The sequence below is a fragment of the Gasterosteus aculeatus genome, chromosome 7 (genome assembly GCF_964276395.1).
Source record: "Gasterosteus aculeatus chromosome 7, fGasAcu3.hap1.1, whole genome shotgun sequence".
NCBI lineage: Eukaryota > Metazoa > Chordata > Actinopteri > Perciformes > Gasterosteidae > Gasterosteus > Gasterosteus aculeatus.
Window position 1 is genome coordinate 13,014,624 of NC_135694.1, and position 21,398 is coordinate 13,036,021.

Here is a 21,398-nt window from a genome sequence, read left to right on the forward strand (position 1 = left end):
ATTAGCTCAAGCTTTCATGATAACTGGGCAAAACGGAATACATCCTGATTGAGTGTAAGCTGCAGAAGGCAGACATGATGAGGGTGACATGCCACGGTAATGAAATTGTATCATAGACTCGTGTCACATACCTCTGTATTACTCTGCATCCCATACTTTCTGGTGCAGCAAACAAACACTATCCAAGAGTGCAGAAGGTAACTTTTGCTTTACTTTCTATAGCTCTGTGTCAAAACCTCAATTATCTCCCTTATTTGGGTATATGTGGGAGAGCTAATTTGGGCAGATGTTTCTCAGTTTTAATCGACTCACAATCATCGAAGATAATGATGCAGTTGAGAACGCAAAGAACTGATTGCCCTCTATTAGACTTGATGGGTAATACTCTCCTCCTATCCAGAGCCACATGCTTGGCCACAGAAATTTTGCGTTTAGCTGGCCAATTGGGACAACATGGAAGCCCCTAAGTATACAACACAGCACACATCACTGCTCTTCAACAAAATAGGGTGCTTTTTAGGCCAGCTGCAGCTGCGAACCACTTTGGGCGTGATGGGCAATTTGCTGACATCCCCGCTATCTAACCCTTTCGCCAACCATCTCAATAAGGTTTTTGGTCAATTTCCTCTTGTGAATATTCTCTGTCACAGCTCTTTAAAAGCTCTTTTGGAATGAACCTTCTACTTATCAGTCTTTATTATGTACCACTTTGGTATATATCCATCTCCAAATTTGGAATTGAACAGTTTCATAAGAAATCTAAAATGTTTATCAACAAGTAGGTTCTGCCCAGTCTTCCCACAAGCTTCAACTCAGCAGGTCAGGGACTGCTACTGTGGCAGTATCCCCTTGTTTGACCGCTCCTGCAATCTTTGGCCCTTGCTCCCTCCATCTTAAGTGCTCCACAATCAACTCTTGGTCTGCATGTTAAGGCCATTCCTCATAACCCACCATATGGGGTTACTTCTCTTTTTTTGGCCTTGTTGACTTGTCATTGTTGTGTGGTATGTGTGACTGTGTGACAAAGTTTATACACCAATCAATTGTATTATAATGATACATTCCAGTCTGAATTCTAACTATGTTTATCTTACCAGACCCCTAACAGTATCATGAATTACCATACAAATAGTGCATGCAAAATCACAATACCTCCACTTGTGTCTTGCATTTCCATGTGCACCAGATCAGGATCCATGTCCACGTCAGATACTGACCTGGAAAAATTCATCAATGTACCATGAATGACCATGGATAATAAATTGAAATTAGAGGTAAAACTGCAATGTTAACTGTCCCCTCTTTAACCAGCCATTGCCAAGCAGCACAAACTGCACTGCTACATTTACAACGGTTTCCAGGAGAGTTTTTGTAAGATTTTCTTAGGAAACTTCTGTTTTTAGAATCTTTCAGTAAATATTCAGTCAATATTCACTACACACTATATTTGGCATTACTGTTCTACTTATTCATAATTTGAACACCATGATTTAGGTCTGCTGACCCATTTGTTACAACTTGTACATGACGCAGTAATAAACTAATACTCTTAGTACATAAAGTGAGTCTTGAAATCCTTATTACCAGAAGAATTTGTCCTTGTTCACCCGCTCCTGAAGCAAAGTCCACTTCCGGCCCAGGTCTATCGAAGCAAAGAGCTGGATACGAAGAAAGACAAAAATGACCTCAATTAGCCAGCCAACATAAGTATATAGCATTACATTAAGAAGCCTAACATTATGCCCAATTATAAAGGTATATACATTAAAAAGGAGGATAAATTCAGTCTATATGGATCAACTCAGTTCACCAAACACTGCTACTACATTTCATGGTTCACCAAGTTAATTTATAATATTATTGTTTATGAGACGTGTATTTTATTATAGTGTGTGTGTCTTGCCTGAGCTTGTATGTTATCTCAATCCTTAGAACGCATAAAACAGACTTATATTCTGGTGAGAATCGACTTTGGAAAACTCTAAACCTTCTACTTGTCTCATGGATCCGATTCGGACTAGCCTGCCTAAAGAGGTTTTTCCTTTAGTTAGCACATTATGAACCTGTCTCTGTTGACAGGACAGGACATGTACCTCAGTCCTGCCAAGTAGCTGTAATTTAGACCTCTTCTTAAGAAACCACCTCCTGTTCCAGAGGTGTTGACCAACTATAGACTTATCTCTAATCTACTCATCCTCTCTAAGATCCATGAGAAAGCAGTCGCAAATCAGTTGTGTAACTGCATAAGGAAGGTTTTTTTGAGGATTTTCAGTCAGGATTTAGAGTGTATTGTACCACAGAAACAGCACTGGTGAAAATAACAAATAATCTTCTACTTGCACCAGACAAAGGACTGTACCGGATTGCATAGACTAGAACATTTGATTGGTATTAAAAAGAAAAGCACCGTAAAAAATCTTGGAGTTACTTTCAAACAGGATAGGTCCTTTAACTCAGATAAAACAGACTACACAGACTGCTTCTTTCAACTACATTATATATTGAAAATCAGGAGCTTCCTTTCTCAAAGTTATGCAGAAAAATGATTTGTTATTTCTGAACTAGATTACTGCAATTCTTTATTATAGGCTGCTCTAATAAATCTAAGCCTTAAGCCTTTCCAGATTCAGAATGCTGCAGCACGTGTATTGACAGGAAGAAAGAAAAGGGTTTATATTATATTGCACAAAAATATATGCATTCTGTCCATGCTAGGAGAGGATCCTTCCTCCGCCGTTCTCCCTAAAGTTTCTTCATTTTTTCTCCCCTTTGAAGGTTTTTTTCCTAGGGATCTCAATAGACAAAAACATTAATTAATCTCACATATTGAAATTCATTAATTGGAAAAAAAGTTTGTTTGTCTTCAAAAGACTAAATCTCTAAATTTATGAGTAATCACTTCATACAACATGTATTTTAGACACTGATATAAAACAGCGGCGGTTTCATTTACAGGTTCAACAAACACCGGAAGTAAACCTGCGTTAACGGCATTAAAGTATTTTAGCAGATTCATTCATTTTGACGGCCCTAGTTTTTCCATCTTTGGGGAGGTATTTCCTATGCCGGTATGAAGGTTTCGGGACAGAGAATGTGACTATAATGCTCTCTGAGGATTTTGAGCTGTACACAATAAAATGAATTCAATTGAATGCAGGAATCAGGAATCATGCATTGCTGCACATACAACAATCTTGTCTTCTTGGATATTCTTTCAGCTCCAGAGGTTGCTAAATATTTACATGCTTCGGTTGCACTGCAATACCCACCCTGCCAGCTTTACAGTAGGCCAAGAGCTTGTCTTCTTCCTTAGGGTGGAAGATGAGAGTGTCCGGCGTGAAGGAGATGGACAGCCGCTGGAAAGAGAGACCTTCGTCTGTGCTGATAAACAGCATCTGATCCCTTTCATTTGTTGATGAACCTACCAGCACTACCTGGAAAGTGAAAAAGACAGAGCAGAAGGAAGCAAGGAAAACTGTTTAGAGGTCAAATGGTCAATGGGTAATTTCAACGTATAAGTCACTCAGTCAGCAGTCCGTGGAACAATGCATTTGAAATAATCATTGATTCAAACGTTTTATTTTGTTTGATTTTAGGCTGACACAACATATGAATTATTTATGAATCATATGTGGTTCATGTTTTGTTAATTTAATCCTTACTGGTGTCTAGGACTTTATTTCAGAAATGTATGGCACTAACACGGCCATTACTTTTGGCTGGCTGGATAGAGAGGTAATGTATAAATCCATGCAAAATGTTGCCTTATCTAACCTAATCTGTTTTATAGAGCTAACATCTGCCTGGATATGAAAGAAAGCAACCCCTGCTCTTCATGTAAAATCTACTGTCATCATGCAGGAGGAAAGTCTCAAACTCAGAACCAATTTAAATTTAAATTAATTTAAATCAATGGGAAAGTGGGCCCTATAACAATGTACTGGACTGATCTAAAATAACTACAACACTGTTCAAAGTAGAACTCCCAGAAGATCTGCAATGCTCCCCATTTGCTATGTAAAGTATTTCCTTGAAATGCAAACCCATCTCAGGAAATATAAACTATAAAAAAATCCAAATTCAATTCAAATTCAAATTTTGAATTAACACACACAAATCCTTTTCAGTGGTATTGTGAGGACTGCAGATAGGCAGTGAGCAGCAGGCCTCACATATGGCTGGCTGCACTACTTGAGAACTGTGTATGTCTGTCTCCTGCTTGTTCTCAACACATTTCCCAGAGCAGCATGGTCAATTTAAAGTGTTTTCAGTAGACAGTAGAGGCTGAAACGAGTTTATCCTTTCGCATAATAAACCAGAGAGGGCTTTAGCAAACTTTTTTAATCACAATCCGGCATTTCTATCCTGTAAACAGGTTAGGATGTCGATGAGCAAACAGCAGGTATCCTGTTAGAAAATGCGGCATTCATTTACATATCAAAATGTAAAAAAAAATGTGTCTTCTACTGTATTATTTAGAGAATTGTCATGTGTTTTTTAAATGTTTCTGTAGATTATCTGATGGCAACACCATCAATCTGATTGACCTTCATCAGCCAATATGTCTGTTTGAAAGACATCACTCAATTCAACAAAGTTGAGCTCTGACAGCTGGACATCCTCAGTTCTCACACACACACACACACACACACATCCAAACACTGGCAGCAGATGTACAGTTAGATGAAAAACATCTGGTAAACGTCATGTTACATTCACACAGAATTAATGTGTGTTTAATGTTTCTGTTAAAACTACAAATGTAGTGGGTTAAAAAATACACTACATCGTAAGTATATAACTACAGAAACCTTATACTTGGAAGAAGTAAGAAATGATACGTTAGGTTGGAATACAAAATCAGGCAAGCAAACATGTGCAGCATGTCCTGTGATGTGTCGGGTATAAGGCGATCTGACACAGTTTTCAGTCACCTTGACTACAATGTAATTAACTGAAGAGTGTCCTGTGCATTATACATATCAACATCCACTACGGCTCATGCACTTATACTCTATGGTGGCAGCACTGATGGGTCTGACCTTTCCCTTGACATAGTTGTGATGGACGATTGCGCCAGAGCACTACTAGGGAATGCAAATGGCGCACCTCCCTATGCAGCCCAGAGTGAATGACCTGGTGGTGCTTTTGACCTGGATTTTGCTCCATAAAGATATAGACAACGTGTACACAGTGCAAAAAAGAAAGACAAAAAAGATAGAGAAAAGACTTTTGAAGGCCCTATTTACGTCTCTTTGCAGAATAGATTATCAATGGTGAGGGGCCTTGTGGTGAACTGGGAACTGATGGTCTCTAGAAGGTTGATTGAGCCATAGCGGGTGGAGCTAGGACTGTGCCATCGTTCATCAAAGTACCAGTTGAACTTGTTCAGCTCGTCCAAGGAGTGCGGGGCTTTAGGCTTGTAATTGGTAATTTGTCTGAGACCTTTTCAAACAATTGCAGAGTCACTTGCTGAGAGCTGATGCTGGAGCTTCTCAAGCCACATCCACACTACTACATTTTCATTTTAAAACGCAAATGTTTTTCTTTCACACTGAGTGTCAACACTATGCCGCCATTTGAGCACTGAAATCTTTTGGAAACAATCCAGAAGAAGCATCAGTTTAAAAACGTCAGTTTTTCCTCACTCATGAATGTCTGTTCTTTATGCAGATGTAGCGGTTAGTCATTGTTAGAATTCACTCTAGTGCTTGTTAGGACACACATTATGTTTAAGAGCTCTTCTCTCATGAAAGAGTTCCAGACATCCCAGCAGAAGACTGTACAAAAACATCACAAAACAACACGCACCAAAACCACACAGCGCCATTTTCTCAGTTCTTCTATGAGAGGGTGAGATAAGAATTGAAAAAAGGTTATCATGGCTAATCCTCGTCACTACATCTATGAAATAGTAGGCAGACTAAGAAGAAGGGGATGGAGCTGTTGGCCTCCTTCTCCCGCCACTTTGTCCATGAAATCCGGAGGACAAATGCAAATACAACTCTTGAGACATTGGAAAATTGCATTTCAACAGGGGTCTGACACCTTCCATGAGCCTTTTCTGATCTTGCATCTACGTATATCAGCAGAACAACATCATTGCCAATGCCTTCTGAAACGCTAGTTACTGCATACTTAAGCGCTTTTGTTTAGCACACTGAAATATCAACTTTCCCTCTGTCTACACTATTCTCTCTATTTTGAAACTTATGCTAAGCAAATATTTAGTTTGAACCATATTCCATTCCAACTGATCCATACTTGTGCAGTTGTATTGCCTTGCTTAAAAAATATTCATTATCTGTCTTATCACCTGTGTTTTAAATCCTGTGTCTCATCGTCCGTTTGTTTACAGTGTTTCCTGCGCCACTGCTCTGTATCTTGGATGTATCCCTCGAGTTGTGTTTTTTTAATAACGTTAACCTGTTTTGTGTTGTTCTTGTTCTTGTTTTGTTTAGATTTTTGTGAATTAGTTATTAAGTTTAGGTTATTTATGTGACTTCTTTCTTTATCATTAATGCTGTGTTTGGGTCCATCCCCTGCTGTCATTCGGCAAATGCCACCATGCATTTTGCATCCTTTGCTTAAAATTGGAAATTGACTGTACTTGTATAGCCCTTTTCTAGTTTTACAATCACGCTGTACTATATGTTATCATTCAGGCACTCATACACTGATGGCTGGAACCACCTTATTTATGGCCACCTGCACTATCAGTAAATAAGATTCTTACACCGTGGGCGCCGCTATGGGAATCTCCTGCCCAAGCACACAAACATGCCAAACCGTGGATCCAACCTTTGATTTAAGGACAACCTAGCTCTCCACTAAGCCACTGTCCCCATGTAGACAGGAGGCTACTATTTGAAATGTTCATGAGCCCTCATCCGTGTAGCACAAAGCCTCTTTCATAGCCATGGCAGGTGTGCAAACTACTATTTACTTACTTTGGCACAGAAATCCAGTTGCTTGTTTACAAGCCTCCACAAAGTATAACTCCACACACTAGATAGAATATCAATCCCACAGGTGTCTACATTAAAACGTCTTTCTAATTTTGTGTGTCCATTCATATGTCCGCGTTGCGTGTGTGCGCGCATCTGGACAGAACTTCGCTGTGCGCAATACAGAGAGTGGAGTAAACACGTGAGACAAAAAAATAACGCAAGGTTATTTAGTCTGTATAATGTAAGAACAAGGCATGCCAATTAGTATCAGCAGGAAAAAACATGATCAGGGATCTCAAAGTTATATATTGTCCAATCCCTTTTAGTAGTCCTTATTGACCCAGATATAAAAAATGAATATACTCAGTAAAGACACTGGAAAGAGAAGCAAGTCTTCCCTCCAGTGAACTCATTGGATTCTGTACAGCTGACGACCAGTTGCTTCTCATTCGTGGAGATAATAAACAGTAACAAGCTAAGAGGCCAGATAATGTTGCATCGACTGTTTTACTTAATTATACAATCTGGTGTTAAGATTGTAGCCGGTCTGGAGCTACCACCGTCGGGTTACTTCAAGGACACACGGACACACATTCTCAGCAAAGTGTCTTTTATTTTGTCAGAGGGGGAGAGAGCAAGATTGGGGCCATTCGTTCGTCGGCTCTGCTTAGTTCAGTTCAGTTTGGCTCGGCTCGGCACAGCACAGCACAGTACAGCACCGCTCCGCTCTGATCAGCTCTGCTCTGATCTGCATCTCCCCTCCAGATCCTGCTCACTGTTTTTAACAGGGAGACCATCAGTCCAAATCACATCCACCTGTGTTCCTCACTCACCTGCCGGCACCGTCCCCCGAACCACTCCCCCGCTCTCCCCCCTGCAGCTGAGCGAACCACACCCCGCCACCACAAAGATGTTATCTGTAAAATCCCTGTCCTAGAGGGAACTGGCATCTAAATAAACGTCCTATGGGATCAGCCTAATGTGCAGCAATAAAACTGAACACCGACTAAATGTTGCACTAACTATGGCCTAAATTAGGTATTTAAAAAAACTCCTTCTTAATTCTGTCAATTTTCAATTTACAAGATATTAGATTACTAGAATTTAGTAATCTGCGAGAGAGATGTGGACAATTGAATTAGCTCCACCAGAGGCTCCCCCCTCTACTGGACACTGTGGGTAATGTTCTATAACCGACTAGCATTCAGCCTCTGAAAGTTATCTTGTGTAGATGGCAAATCTGAAATCGCCAACCCAAAGACATGCAAACCCCCAGAGTATATCAGCCAGGTGCCAAGCTATCTTTTTTCCCCCAGAAAATCCACTGTCTGCCTTCCTCCATATATGTGGCATTGGTTCAAGATTGTCTTCAGTGCCTGTCCTAACCTTATCGCCAGCTTCGGCGTGCCCTTGCAAAGAGCAGTGTTTAGCAGCCTTCAACCTTCAACTGCAGCAGCAGTGCAATCATTTCTGACCCTTATATGTGATGCTATGCTGTGATAAGAGCTCGCCAGAACTTGAGATCAATATCCTGTGGGGCAACGTTTGGCATATTGATCCTTGCCTCATCCAGTCTGAATGTAAATGCAAACATGGTATTTAATTAAAAATACTTAAATCAGTTTTATCAGATTGTTATTAACACTCACTTTTAGTAAGTTACTTGTAATTTGTGATTGGAAAATCTAACCAGCTCAGTCTGCTTGAGCTGGATTCATTTAGAAAAAGTATTCCTGAGTTGGAATGTAGCTAGGTTTACTCAATACTGCACTACTTTAAGTAGTTTTTTTTCATATTACTTTCTACTTTTACTCCACTACATTTCAGAGGGAAACATTAATTGTTTTACATCACTGCATATATATAATATATGCAGATATATAATAATAATAAACTATATTATACACAAGAAAATTACGCAGTAATTTTAAGAGTGTGGCCTAAACTGCCCGCAGGTGCCTGTGCATGAGTCGGCCAAGCAGGCTAGTGAAGGCTAGCCACAAAGGCTAGCCAGCAAACTAAAGACACGACCGATTTTCTCTGGCTGTTTGAGCCACTTGTCAGCAGTTAGGTCCTGTTATTATTAGTGCAATGCTAGCTAGCGCCATGTCCCCCCTCCCGCTCTTTTTAAACTGTCCCCTTACAGGCTCAGGCAGATAGTGATCAATCCACAGTTCCCTTGATTTCCAGCCACATAAGCGAGTTGTTTATCATTTACCTTTTGTACTGCAGTGTTCATGTGGTAGCTGTTCTTGTCTTAAAGAAGTTCAATGATTAAAAGCTTGACAAATTAGATACATTTTTGCACGTGTAAGTACTGCACATTTTGTGCTGAAAAAGAATGCCTGTCAAAAAGAAATGTAAGGTGGCTAGAAATCCCAACCCACTTGTTGGATTAACACCTCTGCCATCGCTCCACCCCCTACCCACCCCTCTCTTTACTTTTTAAGGTTTTTGCCGAGTTTAATAGAATCGCCAGTAAGAATCTTGAGGGAGACTTCTGGACCAGTATACCATTGTTAATTTCGTCGACGAAACTATGACGAAAATCTTTCGTTAACGACCTTTTTTTCCATGACTAAGACGAGACTAAGACGTGACGAAAACTATCTTAAAAAATAAAAACTATGACTAAATCTATTCTAACTTTCGTTAACGAGACGAGACGAACATGTTGGTGGTTGACGAAGTCACGATACTTTTTTCCCCCTAAATTTGCACGCAGCTGACAGTCAACAGACAGGCAAAGTATGGCGGTTATTAACGCGTCATGATGACGTCATGTGCTTCACATTATAACATTTCATACAATAAAGTGAAATAAAATGCAGGAATTAAAAGACAATTAAAAACAGCAAATAAAATTATAAATTAAAATCTTATTTAAATTGTTTAATTAAAGGCAGAGGTTAAAAGTGTAATGTAGGTCAAATTTAGCAGAAGGCGAAGCTGAACATAAAAGTTTTCAGTCTTGTTTTAAACGTGGTCAGAGTTGGGGCAAGTCTTAAATCTTCAGGAAGTTTATTCCAGCTGTTTGTTGCGTAGTAACTAAATGATGCTTTCCCATGATTTGTATTTACTCTGGGAATCACTAGCAGATTGGTGTCAGAAGATCTTAGTCATCTTGAAGGCTTATGTAGTGGAAGCATATCAGTGATATACTTTGGCCCTAAACCATGTAGTGATTTATATGTGAGCAGTAGGATTTTGAAATTAATTCTCTGACATACTGGGAGCCAATGTAAGGATTTAAGAATTGGTGTAATGTTTTTGGTCTTTGTTAGAACTCTAGCAGCAGCGTTCTGAACAAGCTGGAGCTGCCTGACAGTTTTTTTTTGGAAGACCTGCAAGGAGACCATTACAATAGTCTAGCCTACTAGTTATAAAGGCATGTACAAGTGTTTCTAAGTCTTGAGCTGACATGAGCCCTCTAAGTCGTGCTACATTTTTGAGGTGGTAGTAGGCCGATTTTGTTACTGATTTGATGTGACTCTCCAAGTGTGAAGAAGGGAAGAAAAGGAGTTTAATATGGCTATTAAATGTGACTAAAACTAATTGCATTTTAGTCTAGTTTACGTCGACTAAAACTAGACTAAAATGTTCTGAGTTGTCGGCGACGATAACTAGACTAAAACTAATATGCATTTTTCGGCTAAAGACTAAGACTAAATCAAAAATAGCTGCCAAAATTAACACTGCAGTACACCCATCGAAATTTTCAAAACAAAAAATGGAACCGTTGGCTGGAAACTCAGTGAGCTGATGCAGCACATGAGCTGGATGGTAAGTAGGTTAATTTTGCTTTTGATCTATATGATAGTCCATCAATTAAGTTCTAAATGAGAAGATCCAGACCTACCTGTTCTATTTTTTGTCTGACCTGTGCTTGTGCCAAATAACTCTGTCAACTGGTCTTTTCTCTCTCTCTGTATCATTAGACACCCGACGTGACAGTACTTCCCTTTGTTGTCCTCAAACGCATTCCGATTTTACTTGGTGATGACTCCAGTGAATTCTTCAAGACATGCTCTGTAAGTACTTGCACATAAGTAAAAGTTTGGTGTGCATTAATATAAAACTATACCTGTGCTGACAGAAGATGAGGTGATTCTATCTACATAATATACAACATACATTTTGTACTCCACAGCTAATATGAGAGGTATTTAAACAGCCCATACATAAAAATGTACATTAATTCATTTTAAATCTAAGGAGCAGAAGTCAAGGTTGAAAGGTCGGTGTCACTGTTCAAGAATAAATGGACCTTGTGGACCATAGCTTCAGTTTAATCATACCAAATGTATGTTGTTGGACAATCCATGTGAACACATATTTAAAACCATATAAGCAAATGCTTTCAACACAAAAAATCTAAATGTTTTAGGAGAGCATAAATTGCCAACACTGAAGAATGTCTGTGTAGGATACAGCAAGAGACGAGGCCCTAGAATGCATCACTGTTGGTGTGCTGACAGTTGTCAGTGAAGATAGTCCTCACGAGGACGAGTGGACCTCCAGCCCATCTCCACTGCCATCATTCAAAACATTTAATAGTTGTAATGTAGTACAAATACAAACCCCATGGAGTGATATTTTTAACCTTGTTTGAACCTTGCACTGATACTCTCTTTGGGACACAAAAGCATTTGTTGTAATTTCAGTTGTGATATGCAGAAATGCAGAAATAATTTTCATGCACTGAAGTCCTGTAGTTACAGTGTTAATTTTGGCAGCTATTTTTGATTTAGTCTTCATCTTTAGACGAAAATGCATATTAGTTTTATGTAACATTTAGTCATTTTAATCCTTCTTAGTTTTAGTCTAGTCTTCGTCGACGAAAAATCAGAACATTTTAGTCTAGTTTTAGTCAACCAAAACTAGACTAAAATATATTGAGTTTTAGTCACATTTAATAGCCATATTAAACTCCTTTTCTTCCCTTCTCGGGCCCAGGGACCCCCTGTGTTGTGTCTACAACTGCTTAATAGTCTAGCTTGCAGTACTTGGTGGTCCATTAGATGTCCCTTCTAGGACACGTCTGTAGCAGGGGTCTGCAAACTTTTTGACTCGCGGGCCACAATGGGTTGTAAAATTTGACAGAGGAGCCGGGCCAAGAACAAATGGTTGTGTGAGCTGATGTAAATGACATGTGAAAAATCATTACATGAGGGGATTGGGATTTTAACAAATAGCAAAGCATTTATTTGCAAGGCAATTTAACTAATTGGCAAGAGGTAACGCGTCTACGTTGCTTAGTAACGAACGTACGGTGGCCGAGATGGTTTAACAGTCTTCTCACGATGTGGCTTGTGAACTATAGTTGAAATGCGTGAGGCTTCAGAACCAGCAATGAGTTTATTATGTTAGACGTGTTTGGAGAAGCCTGTAACGGACCGTCTCATCCAGCCGAGGAAACGCTGCCTGCCGTCACCAGAGAACAGAGCAGAAAGGTCCGCATGGATGTCCGACAGTCTGTTAAATGGGTCTCCATATTTCTCTGAAGCACTGCGGCTTCAGCCTGCTAACAGTCAGCTAAACCGAGACAGCTGAGCTAAACTAACGAAGCGCACATTCAAACTCGCCGAAGCGTAAAATAGTTGTTGCGGTCCGTAGTCGGTGCACAAGAACCACTGCTGAGAGCGAGCGATCTGGGTTCGTGGATTCGGGGAAAAAGTATGGTGACTTCGTCAACCACCAACATTTTCGTCTCGTCTCGTTAACGAAAGTTAGAATAGATTTAGTCATAGTTTTTATTTTTTAAGATTGTTTTCGTCACGTCTTAGTCTCGTCTTAGTCATGGAAAAAAAGGTTGTTAACGAACATTTTTCGTCATATTTTTGGTCGACGAAATTAACACTGTGTAGTTATCAGGTGTTTGCCTGTTTAATATTGTGAGACTGTTACATGCATATAATTAGTCCATGACATGACAGTCCAATCAAACCACCAAGTTTGTTGTTTAGCTGCTGTTTTGTATTTGAATGTACAAGAAAGTGATACTTGGGAACAGAACACTTGAGGCTGAATAATATATTTAATGCACATTGTTATTACAATTGTTACAATTGGTTTAGACGAGTTGGTCGCTCTCGCCATTCGGATTGACGGCCGTCTGCGTGAGCGGAGAAGAGAGAGGGGCATTTCCGCAGCTTCAGAAGCACCGCCGCGTCGATTTCTGGATCCTCTAGGTGTTCCGACGGCCGTTGGACCCTATGAGGCTGTCAACGGGCCTAACCTTCTTGACAGGGATCTGTGTCATACATGTCCTGTTTTATTGTGGCGTCTAAACCCCCTCTCGTTTCAGGTGCCTTGCCCTCCCTCATGGATACTTATTGTCTGCGTCTCCCTTTGTACTGTGCCATTGTGTCTTGTAGTCGGGCATGTCCACACCCGCGTTCGTGTTAGTTTCTGAAAGGATCTTTGCATATTGTATTATTAGATATAGGAATAATTGGATGATTGTACTACTGGATTAATGGAATAAATCTCTAGCAGTCAAACCTCTCTGCGTCCTTGTCCTCCTCCCCGGCTCCGGCCTCATTGACAGTACACACTGGCCAGTATGGACTTGGCAGAGCAGGACCAGCGGCCTGCAGCACTGCGCGCACAGGCCTCTGGCACAGGAGTTCAGGACCACCGTGTCGGCACAGGTGGGACTTCTCAGCTCCCAGATGGAGCAGATTCTCACCCTCCTCTCCAGGAACGCAGCTCCGGCCCCGAGCCATCTCCAGCCCCTCCGGACCTCTCCACCGGGTCCACTCCTGCGGACACCGGCACCAGGTTGGCACCCCCGGAGCGTTATGACGGAACCATCGGAGGGAGTAGATTATTCCTCACGGAATGCGAGGTACATTTTGAACATTCACCCCGTCATTTCCACACAGAGCGGTCCAAGGTGGCGTTTATGATGTCGAACCTCACGGGAAGAGCGAAGGCGTGGGCCACTGCGGAGTGGGCTCGGAACTCTGCAACCTGCGCGTCATCCAGGCAGTTTTCCAACGCTTTGAAACTTGTCTTCGACCCAGGGGCGCTCGACCGGGAAAGGGCCCCGGAACTCAGTGAGATTAAGCAGGGGGGCAAGTCAGTATGTGATTACGGCATTCGTTTTCGCACCATGGCGACAGAGAGCGAGTGGAACACCGCGGCTCTATATGATGTTTTTTTAAAGGGACTCTCGGACCAGATCCAGGACCTTATGGTTCCATTGGACCTCCCCCCTGAACTCGACTCGCTCATCGCCCTCGCCATCCGCACTGACAACCGGTTGCAGGAACGGAGGCGGAAGTGTGCGAATCGGTGGACGCCGCCGGCACTTGGCTCCCCAACGGCACGCTGGAACGTCGAACCCCAGCGGACCCCGCCGGAGCCGCGGTTTCAATGTCCCTTAGAAGGGGACGAGGAGCCCATGCAGGAACCAGGAGCGGGAGCGGCTCTATCGAGAGGGTCGGTGATTTTATTGTGGACAGCGTGGCCATCTCGCCAACGTCTGCTACGGAAGGGGTAACCAGCCGGTGAGTGAGGTCAAAGAAATCACTCGCACCCCGCGACGGCTCACCACAATTATGATGAGACACCACAGCAAGGACATTGAGTTAGGAGTATTGATTGACTCTGGGGCATATGCGTTTTATTGACTGGGGCTTAGTTAGGAGCCTGGGAATTAGAGTTATCCCATTAAAGAAACCGGTGAAGGCGAGCGCGCTCAACGGGAACTCGTTGTTTACTATAACCCACTTGACAGAACCAGTTGAACTCTGCATAGGCGGTCATTGGGAGTGCATAAGGTTACGCCCCTGCACCACCTCATCCTTGGCTTCCCGTGGTTAACTCTGCACAACCCACACATACACTGGCGCACCGGGGACATTGTGGGTTGGGGGAAGAGTTGTAGGGACCAGTGTCAGGAGCCACAGCTCCAGGGGAGCAATTAATCAGGTGTGCACTGACTCTGTTACAGACTCGCAGGTCACCGATCTAACCAAGGTGCCGGGCTGTTACCACCACCTGGCGGAGGTATTTAGCAAGACCAAAGCCACAGCCCTACCACCTCACCGTCCGTTCGATTGCGCAATCAATCTCCTACCTGGATCCCCCATCCCTAAGGGTCGACTGTATTCAGTTTTGGGGCCCGAGAGGCAGGCCATGAAAGACTACATTGCATCATCCCTGGGGCAGGTTTGATTCGGCCGCCCTCATCCCCAGCAGGGGCGGGGTTCTTCTTCGTGGAGAAGAAGGATGGAACTCTTCGCCCATGCATAGACTATAGCCCGCTGAACGCAATCACGGTCAAGAATCGTTACCCCTAGTCATGCCTTTCGGTCTTACGAACGCCCCGGCAGTTTTCCAGGCCATGATTAATGATGTGTTGAGAGACTTTCTAGATCATTTTGTATATGTATACATTGATGACATCTTGATCTACTCACCCGACCTTGACACCCATAAGAGACAGGTCGAGCTCGTCCTGCAGCGCCTTTTGGACAATGTGCTATATGTCAAGGCGCAAAAGAGTGAGTTCCATGCCACTACTGTCGCCTTCCTGGGCTTTATCCTAGCTCCTGGAACGGTTCCGATGGATCCAGCTAAAGTAAGTGCGGTAGCCGATTGGCCTACACCTGATAACCTCAAGAAGTTTCAGCAATTCCTCGGTTTTGCCGACTTCTACAGGCAGTCTATCAGAGGCTTCAGCGCGACAGCAGCCCCGCTCCATGCTCTCACTCCCCCACAGTCCCGTTCCGCTCGTCGGCCGACGCAGACGCTGCATTCCGGGAGCTCAAGCGGAGATTCACCACAGCTCCCATCCTCACACTCCCCGACGCGGCTCGTCAGTTCGTGGTGGAAGTGGACGCCTCCAGCGAGGGGATCGGAGCCATCCTCTCCCAGCGAGCCGAAGGGGACCACAAGCTTCACCCCTGTGCCTTTTTGTCCCGCCGATTGACGCCAGCAGAGCGGAACTATGACGTGGGGGATCGGGAGATACTGGCAGTAAAGGTGGCATTGGAGGAATGGCGACACTGGCTTGAGGGGGCTCCGCACCCGTTTTTGGTTTGGACAGATCACTAAAATCTACAATATATTAGGAAAGCCAAGCAACTCAATTCACGTCAAGCCCAATGGTTATTGTTTTTTAAGCGCTTTGATTTTTCTTTATCCTACAGACCGGGGTCGAGGAACACCAAGCCTGATGCTCTGTCACGGTTGTTCAGCCCTGAGTCAGTGGCCAGGGAACCCGAGCCTATCCTCCCACTAAACTGTGTGGTTGGAGCAGTGACCTGGCCTATAGAATCCAAGGTGAAGCAGGCTAACGGTGAGACCCCTCCACCTCGTGGGTGTCCTGATAATCGCCTGTTTGTCCCCGTGGAATTGCGCCCTCAGGTGATTCACTGGGCTCACTCGTCCCTGCTCACCTGCCATCCGGGCGTACGGCAGACAATGTTTGCCATCACACAGAGGTTCTGGTGGCCCGCCATGGAGCCGGAGGTCCGAGAGTACGTGGAGGCATGCTCAGTCTGTGCCAGAAACAAGAACTCCTCCAGAACCCGGACAGGCTTGCTCCAGCCACTGCCCATTCCGTCCCGGCCATGGGCCGAGATCTCGGTAGACTTTGTCACGGGGCTCCCAACGTCAAACGGTAACACCCCTATCCTGACTGTGGTAGACAGATTTTCCAAGATGGTGCACTACATAGCCCTACCTAAACTGCCGTCAGCTAAGGAGACGGCAGTGGTGATGATGGACAGTGTTTTTAGGATTCACGGTTTCCCCCGGGACATTGTGTCGGATCGGGGGCCACAATTTGTCTCTAGGTTCTGGAAGGAGTTTTGCAAGCTCATCGGACCCACGGCGAGCCTTACATCAGGGTACCACCCTGAGGCTAACTGCCAGACGGAGCGCCATAACCAACAGCTGGAAACCGGCCTCCGGTGCATGGTGGCGCAGTGCCCTGCAGCCTGGAGCAAGCACCTGACGTGGGTCGAGTTCGCCCATAACTCCCTCCCCACTTCCGCCACTGGTATGTCCCCCTTCCAATTTGTGTTTGGCTACCAACCATCCCATTTTCCCAGAGTCCGAACCAGAGGTGTCTGTGCCCTCTGCTCACACCCTGGTCTGCCGCTTCCGCCGCATCTGGGCAGCAGCTCGCCAGACGCTGATCAGACAGGGGGACAGGGTCAAGAGGGCAGCAGACCGCAGACTGAGACCGGCTCCGGCTTATCAGCCCGGCCAGCGAGTGTGGCTCGTGGCCAAGGAACTGCCCCTGCAGGTGGAGTCACGCAAGCCCCCCCCCCCCCCCCGCCCCCTCGAATGATCGACGGTGGTGGCTTACACAGTGAAGAAACTGTTGGCAGTACAGAAGCGCGGCAGAGGCTGGCAGTACCTCGTAGACTGGGAGGGATACGGCCCGGAGGAACGACAATGGGTGGCTCCCAGCCTCATCATGGACCCTGATCTCGTTCGAGATTTTTACAGAGACCACCCGGACATTCCAAGGCCGCCTGGAATTCGGCCTTAGGGGGGGGTACTGTCATACATGTTGGTGAAGTTTGTGTTTGTGTGCCGTCTTACGTCTGATTTTGATACTCGGGTGTCTCCTGTCGATTGTCTCCCCTGTTTTCTAATTGTCTCCACCTGTTCCCTCACCTCCCTCATGGATACTTATTGTCTGTATCTCCGTAATGCGTACCATTTGGTCAGGATTAGGGAAGGGGATGAGTGTAAGACTGCCTTCAATACTTCCAGTGGACATTATAAATATTTGGTCATGCCATTTGGTCTCACCAATGCCCCTGCTGTTTTCAAGGGGCTAGTAAATTATGTTCTCCGGGATCTGCAAATTTCTATCTGCGGTTCATCCGCAACTACAGTTCTGTGGCTGCCCCGCTCACAGCTCTCACCTCCCCCCACATGCCATTTTAGTGGAAATCTGCGGCAGCAAGGTCATTTGGTGAATTAAAAATGCAATTCACCTCTGCCCCCATTCTTGTTTTCCCAGATCCCGCTCGCCAGTTCGTGGTGGAGGTGGACTCTTCTCTCACAGCGGTCATCTGCGGATCAGAAAGTTCACCCATGTGCTTTCTTCTCCCGGAAACCTTCTCCCGGAAACCTCCTCTGTCTCCCACAGAGAGAAATTATGGGATCGGGGATCGGGAGTTTTTAGCAGTTAAGCTGGCGCTGGAGGAGTGGAGACACTGACTGGAGGGAGCCGAGCAGCCGTTTATGGTATGGACGGACCACAAGAATTTAGAATATATTTGCTCTGCCAAGCGGTTGAACTCCCGCCAAGCAAGGTGGGCTCTGTTTTTAGCCGCTTTGAGTTTACCCTATCCTACTGTCCTGGCACAAAGAACGTCTAACCTGATGCCCTATCTCGTCAGTTCCAGTCCATGAGTTGCCCTCAAAGTCGGGGGCAGTGACCTGGGAAGTGGAGGAAGAAGTAAAATGCTCCCAAGTGGAGCAACCTGCTCCCAGTGCCTGTCCCGAGAACAGTCTGTTTGTTCCGGCAAATCTCCGTCCTCAGGTCCTCCAGTGGGGTCATTCCTCCCGCCTGGCTTGTCACCCTGGAGTTACCCGCACGCTAGCTCTGCTCAGGCAACGGTTTTGGTGGTCGTCGATGGAGGAGGACACAGGGGGATTTGTCGGTGCCTGTCTGATCTGCGCTCAGCATAAGAGCTCTCGCAAAGCAGCATCTGGTCTCCTTCACCCTCTGCCCATCCCTCATTGCCCCTGGTCCCACATCGCATTGGATTTCGTAACCGGCCTACCCCCCTCTGAAGGTAACACATTTATTATGACTATCATTGATCGATTCTCCAAATCAGCCTAACTAATCCCACTACCAAAGCTGCCTTCTGCACTTATCCCACTACCAAAGCTGCCTTCTGCTAAAGAAACAGCAGAGTTACTACTGCAGAAAGTGTTCCGCCTGCATGGTCTGCCCATCAACGTGTTGTCCGATTGGGGGACACAATTCACCTCACATTTTTGGTCTGAGTTTTTGAAGGCTACTGGGGGCCACCGTTAGCTTGTCATCTGGATTTCACCCACAGTCAAATGGTCAGGCAGAGCGCATGAACTAGGAGATGGAGACCTCACTACGCTGCGTCTCCTCCCGCAACCCTCACTCCTGATCCCAGCAACTTCTATGGGTCGAGTATGCCCACAACACACTGCCCAGCTCGGCCACCGGTCTCTCTCCCTTCCAATGTGCCCGGGGATACCAGCCTCCACTTTTTCCGGAGCAGGAACTGGAGGCAAGCGTCCCTTCTGTACAGGCGTTTATGCAGCGGTGTCTGCGTACCTCTGACCGCTACCAACGGTCAGTCAACAGACGATGAACCCTTGCACCTAGCTACGCCCCAGGACAACTCGGACACCCAGGTGGCGGCTCGGATCTCTGCCTGTCTAACTGACATCTCTCAGTGGATGTCCGCCCACCATCTGAAAATCAACCCCGACAAGACTGAACTACTTCTCTTTCCCGGAAAAGATTCGCTTACCCAGGACCTGACAGTCAAATTTGGGAACTCCGTACTAACGCCCACCTCGACCGCTAAGAACCTCGGCGTCACACTCGACAGCCAACTCTCCCTGACTCCCAACATTGCCGCGACAACGCGATCCTGTAGATACACGCTCTACAATATCAGGAGAATACGTCCCCTTCTCACTCAGAAGGCAGCGCAGGTACTGATTCAGGCTCTTGTCATCTCCCGCCTGGACTACTGCAACTCCCTCCTGGCAGGTCTCCCTGCCACCGCCATTCGACCTCTGCAGCTCATTCAGAATGCAGCAGCTCGACTGGTCTTCAACCTTCCGAAATTCTCCCACACTACTCCACTCCTCCGCTCTCTTCACTGGCTACCGGTGGCCGCCCGCATCCAGTTCAAAACATTGGTGCTCACGTACCATGCTGTGAATGGATCGGGTCCAGCTTACATCCAGGACATGGTCAAACCCTACATCCCAACCCGCACTCTCTGCTCTGCATCTGCAAAACTACTCGTCCCTCCCTCACTGAGAGCAAAACACTCGACTAGGTCTCGACTCTTCGCTGTCCTTGCGCCGAAATGGTGGAACGAGCTCTCTGAAGACACCAGGACCGCAGAGAGCCTTCACATCTTCCGCCGCAAACTAAAGACACACCTCTTCAGACTCTACCTCGACTAAAGACTAACAAATTGTAGCACTTAAATTGTACTTGTAACGTCACTCATCTATAGCAAATTGTAAATTGGCTTATTTGAGGAAATTGCACTTTCTTGTTTCTTGTTCTCCTGAGTTTGTACCCTATGGTTGAATGCACTTATTGTACGTCGCTTTGGATAAAAGCGTCAGCTAAATGACATGTAATGTAATGTAACAACGCGTCTGGCTGTCTGCCCGGGACCTTCCGCTCAGAGTGGAGTCCAGAAAAGTGGAGCCTCGGTTTGTGGGCCCTTTCCCTGCCGGGACGTCAACCCTGCGGCTGTTAAACTTCGGCTGCCACGGGCCATGAAGATCCACCGCACCTTTCATGTCTCCAGGGTGAAACCCGTCAAGGACAGTCCACAACCTGTCAAGGACAGTCCACTTGAACCCTCCCCCAGACCCCCTTCTCCCCCCCAGCTCATTGACGGGGGTCCGGCTTACGCGGTCCGTTGCTTGCTCAAGTCTCGTCGACGTGGTAGGGGGCTACAGTATCTGGTGGACTGGGAGGGGTACGGTCCGGAGGAGCGCTTGTGGGTTCCCTCGAGCCACATATTGGCTTCCTCCCTGATCAAGGACTTCCTCAAAGCACACCCAGATCAGCCCAGCAGGACGTCGGGAGCCATCCCAAGAGGGGGGAGTTCTGTCACACAATTGACCACATCATAGTTTATTTTCATCTTCACTGCATGCTATCTATCTCCCCTGTCATTTCAGATCCTCCCACATCATCAGCTCATTACCCTCACGTGGTTCTCCTTGCCCTCACCTGAAGCACATCCCCTCAAAGTAAGTAATGTACCTGGTGACTCAGAATTTGGATGCTGAGAAGTACATACATAGCAGAATACTGACATTTAGTTACAAGGATCAAAGTCTTTGATGACCAACTAGTCCTCAATCAACAGGGGAAAGCTTCTATCAGACCTCTGCTATCTGGTCAGAAGTGTGGTTAAGCAGCAGCTTAATCCTTGGTTTAAATTACTAGACACCTCCCTCCCTTCCCTCTCCTAACCCTGGGCAACAATCCCTGCACTACGGCAGTTCCTATGCATATCCGTTTTAAGTTGACAAGTGTAATTCTTGGCTCATGCGTAAACTTTTCTGGTATCTTTTATTCATCAAATTCATTTTTCTGCAGCTGCTGGATTGAGTAACTATAACGTGGGTAAGTGGGACCAAAATATATATTCTATAACTTTAACGCAAACCCATTATAACTGCGTCATTTTTTTTCCTCTGGAGATTGAGGTCTCATTTGTT

The 21,398-nt window shown here is 45.2% G+C and overlaps 1 protein-coding gene across 7 annotated transcripts in view; it reads right to left on the minus strand.

Moving 5' to 3' along the window:
• Positions 1–21,398, minus strand: part of sorcs2 (sortilin-related VPS10 domain containing receptor 2) — a 119,888-nt gene that overhangs the window by 31,538 nt on the left and 66,952 nt on the right. For all 7 annotated transcript variants that reach the window (XM_078105780.1, XM_040181590.2, XM_078105779.1 and 4 more), the window contains exons 4-6: positions 3,270–3,434; positions 1,585–1,658; positions 1,153–1,217 (exon numbers count right to left, since the gene is read on the minus strand). In XM_078105780.1, the coding sequence (XP_077961906.1) occupies positions 1,153–1,217; positions 1,585–1,658; positions 3,270–3,434 (304 nt within the window). The remainder of the gene's footprint in view (positions 1–1,152; positions 1,218–1,584; positions 1,659–3,269; positions 3,435–21,398) is intronic.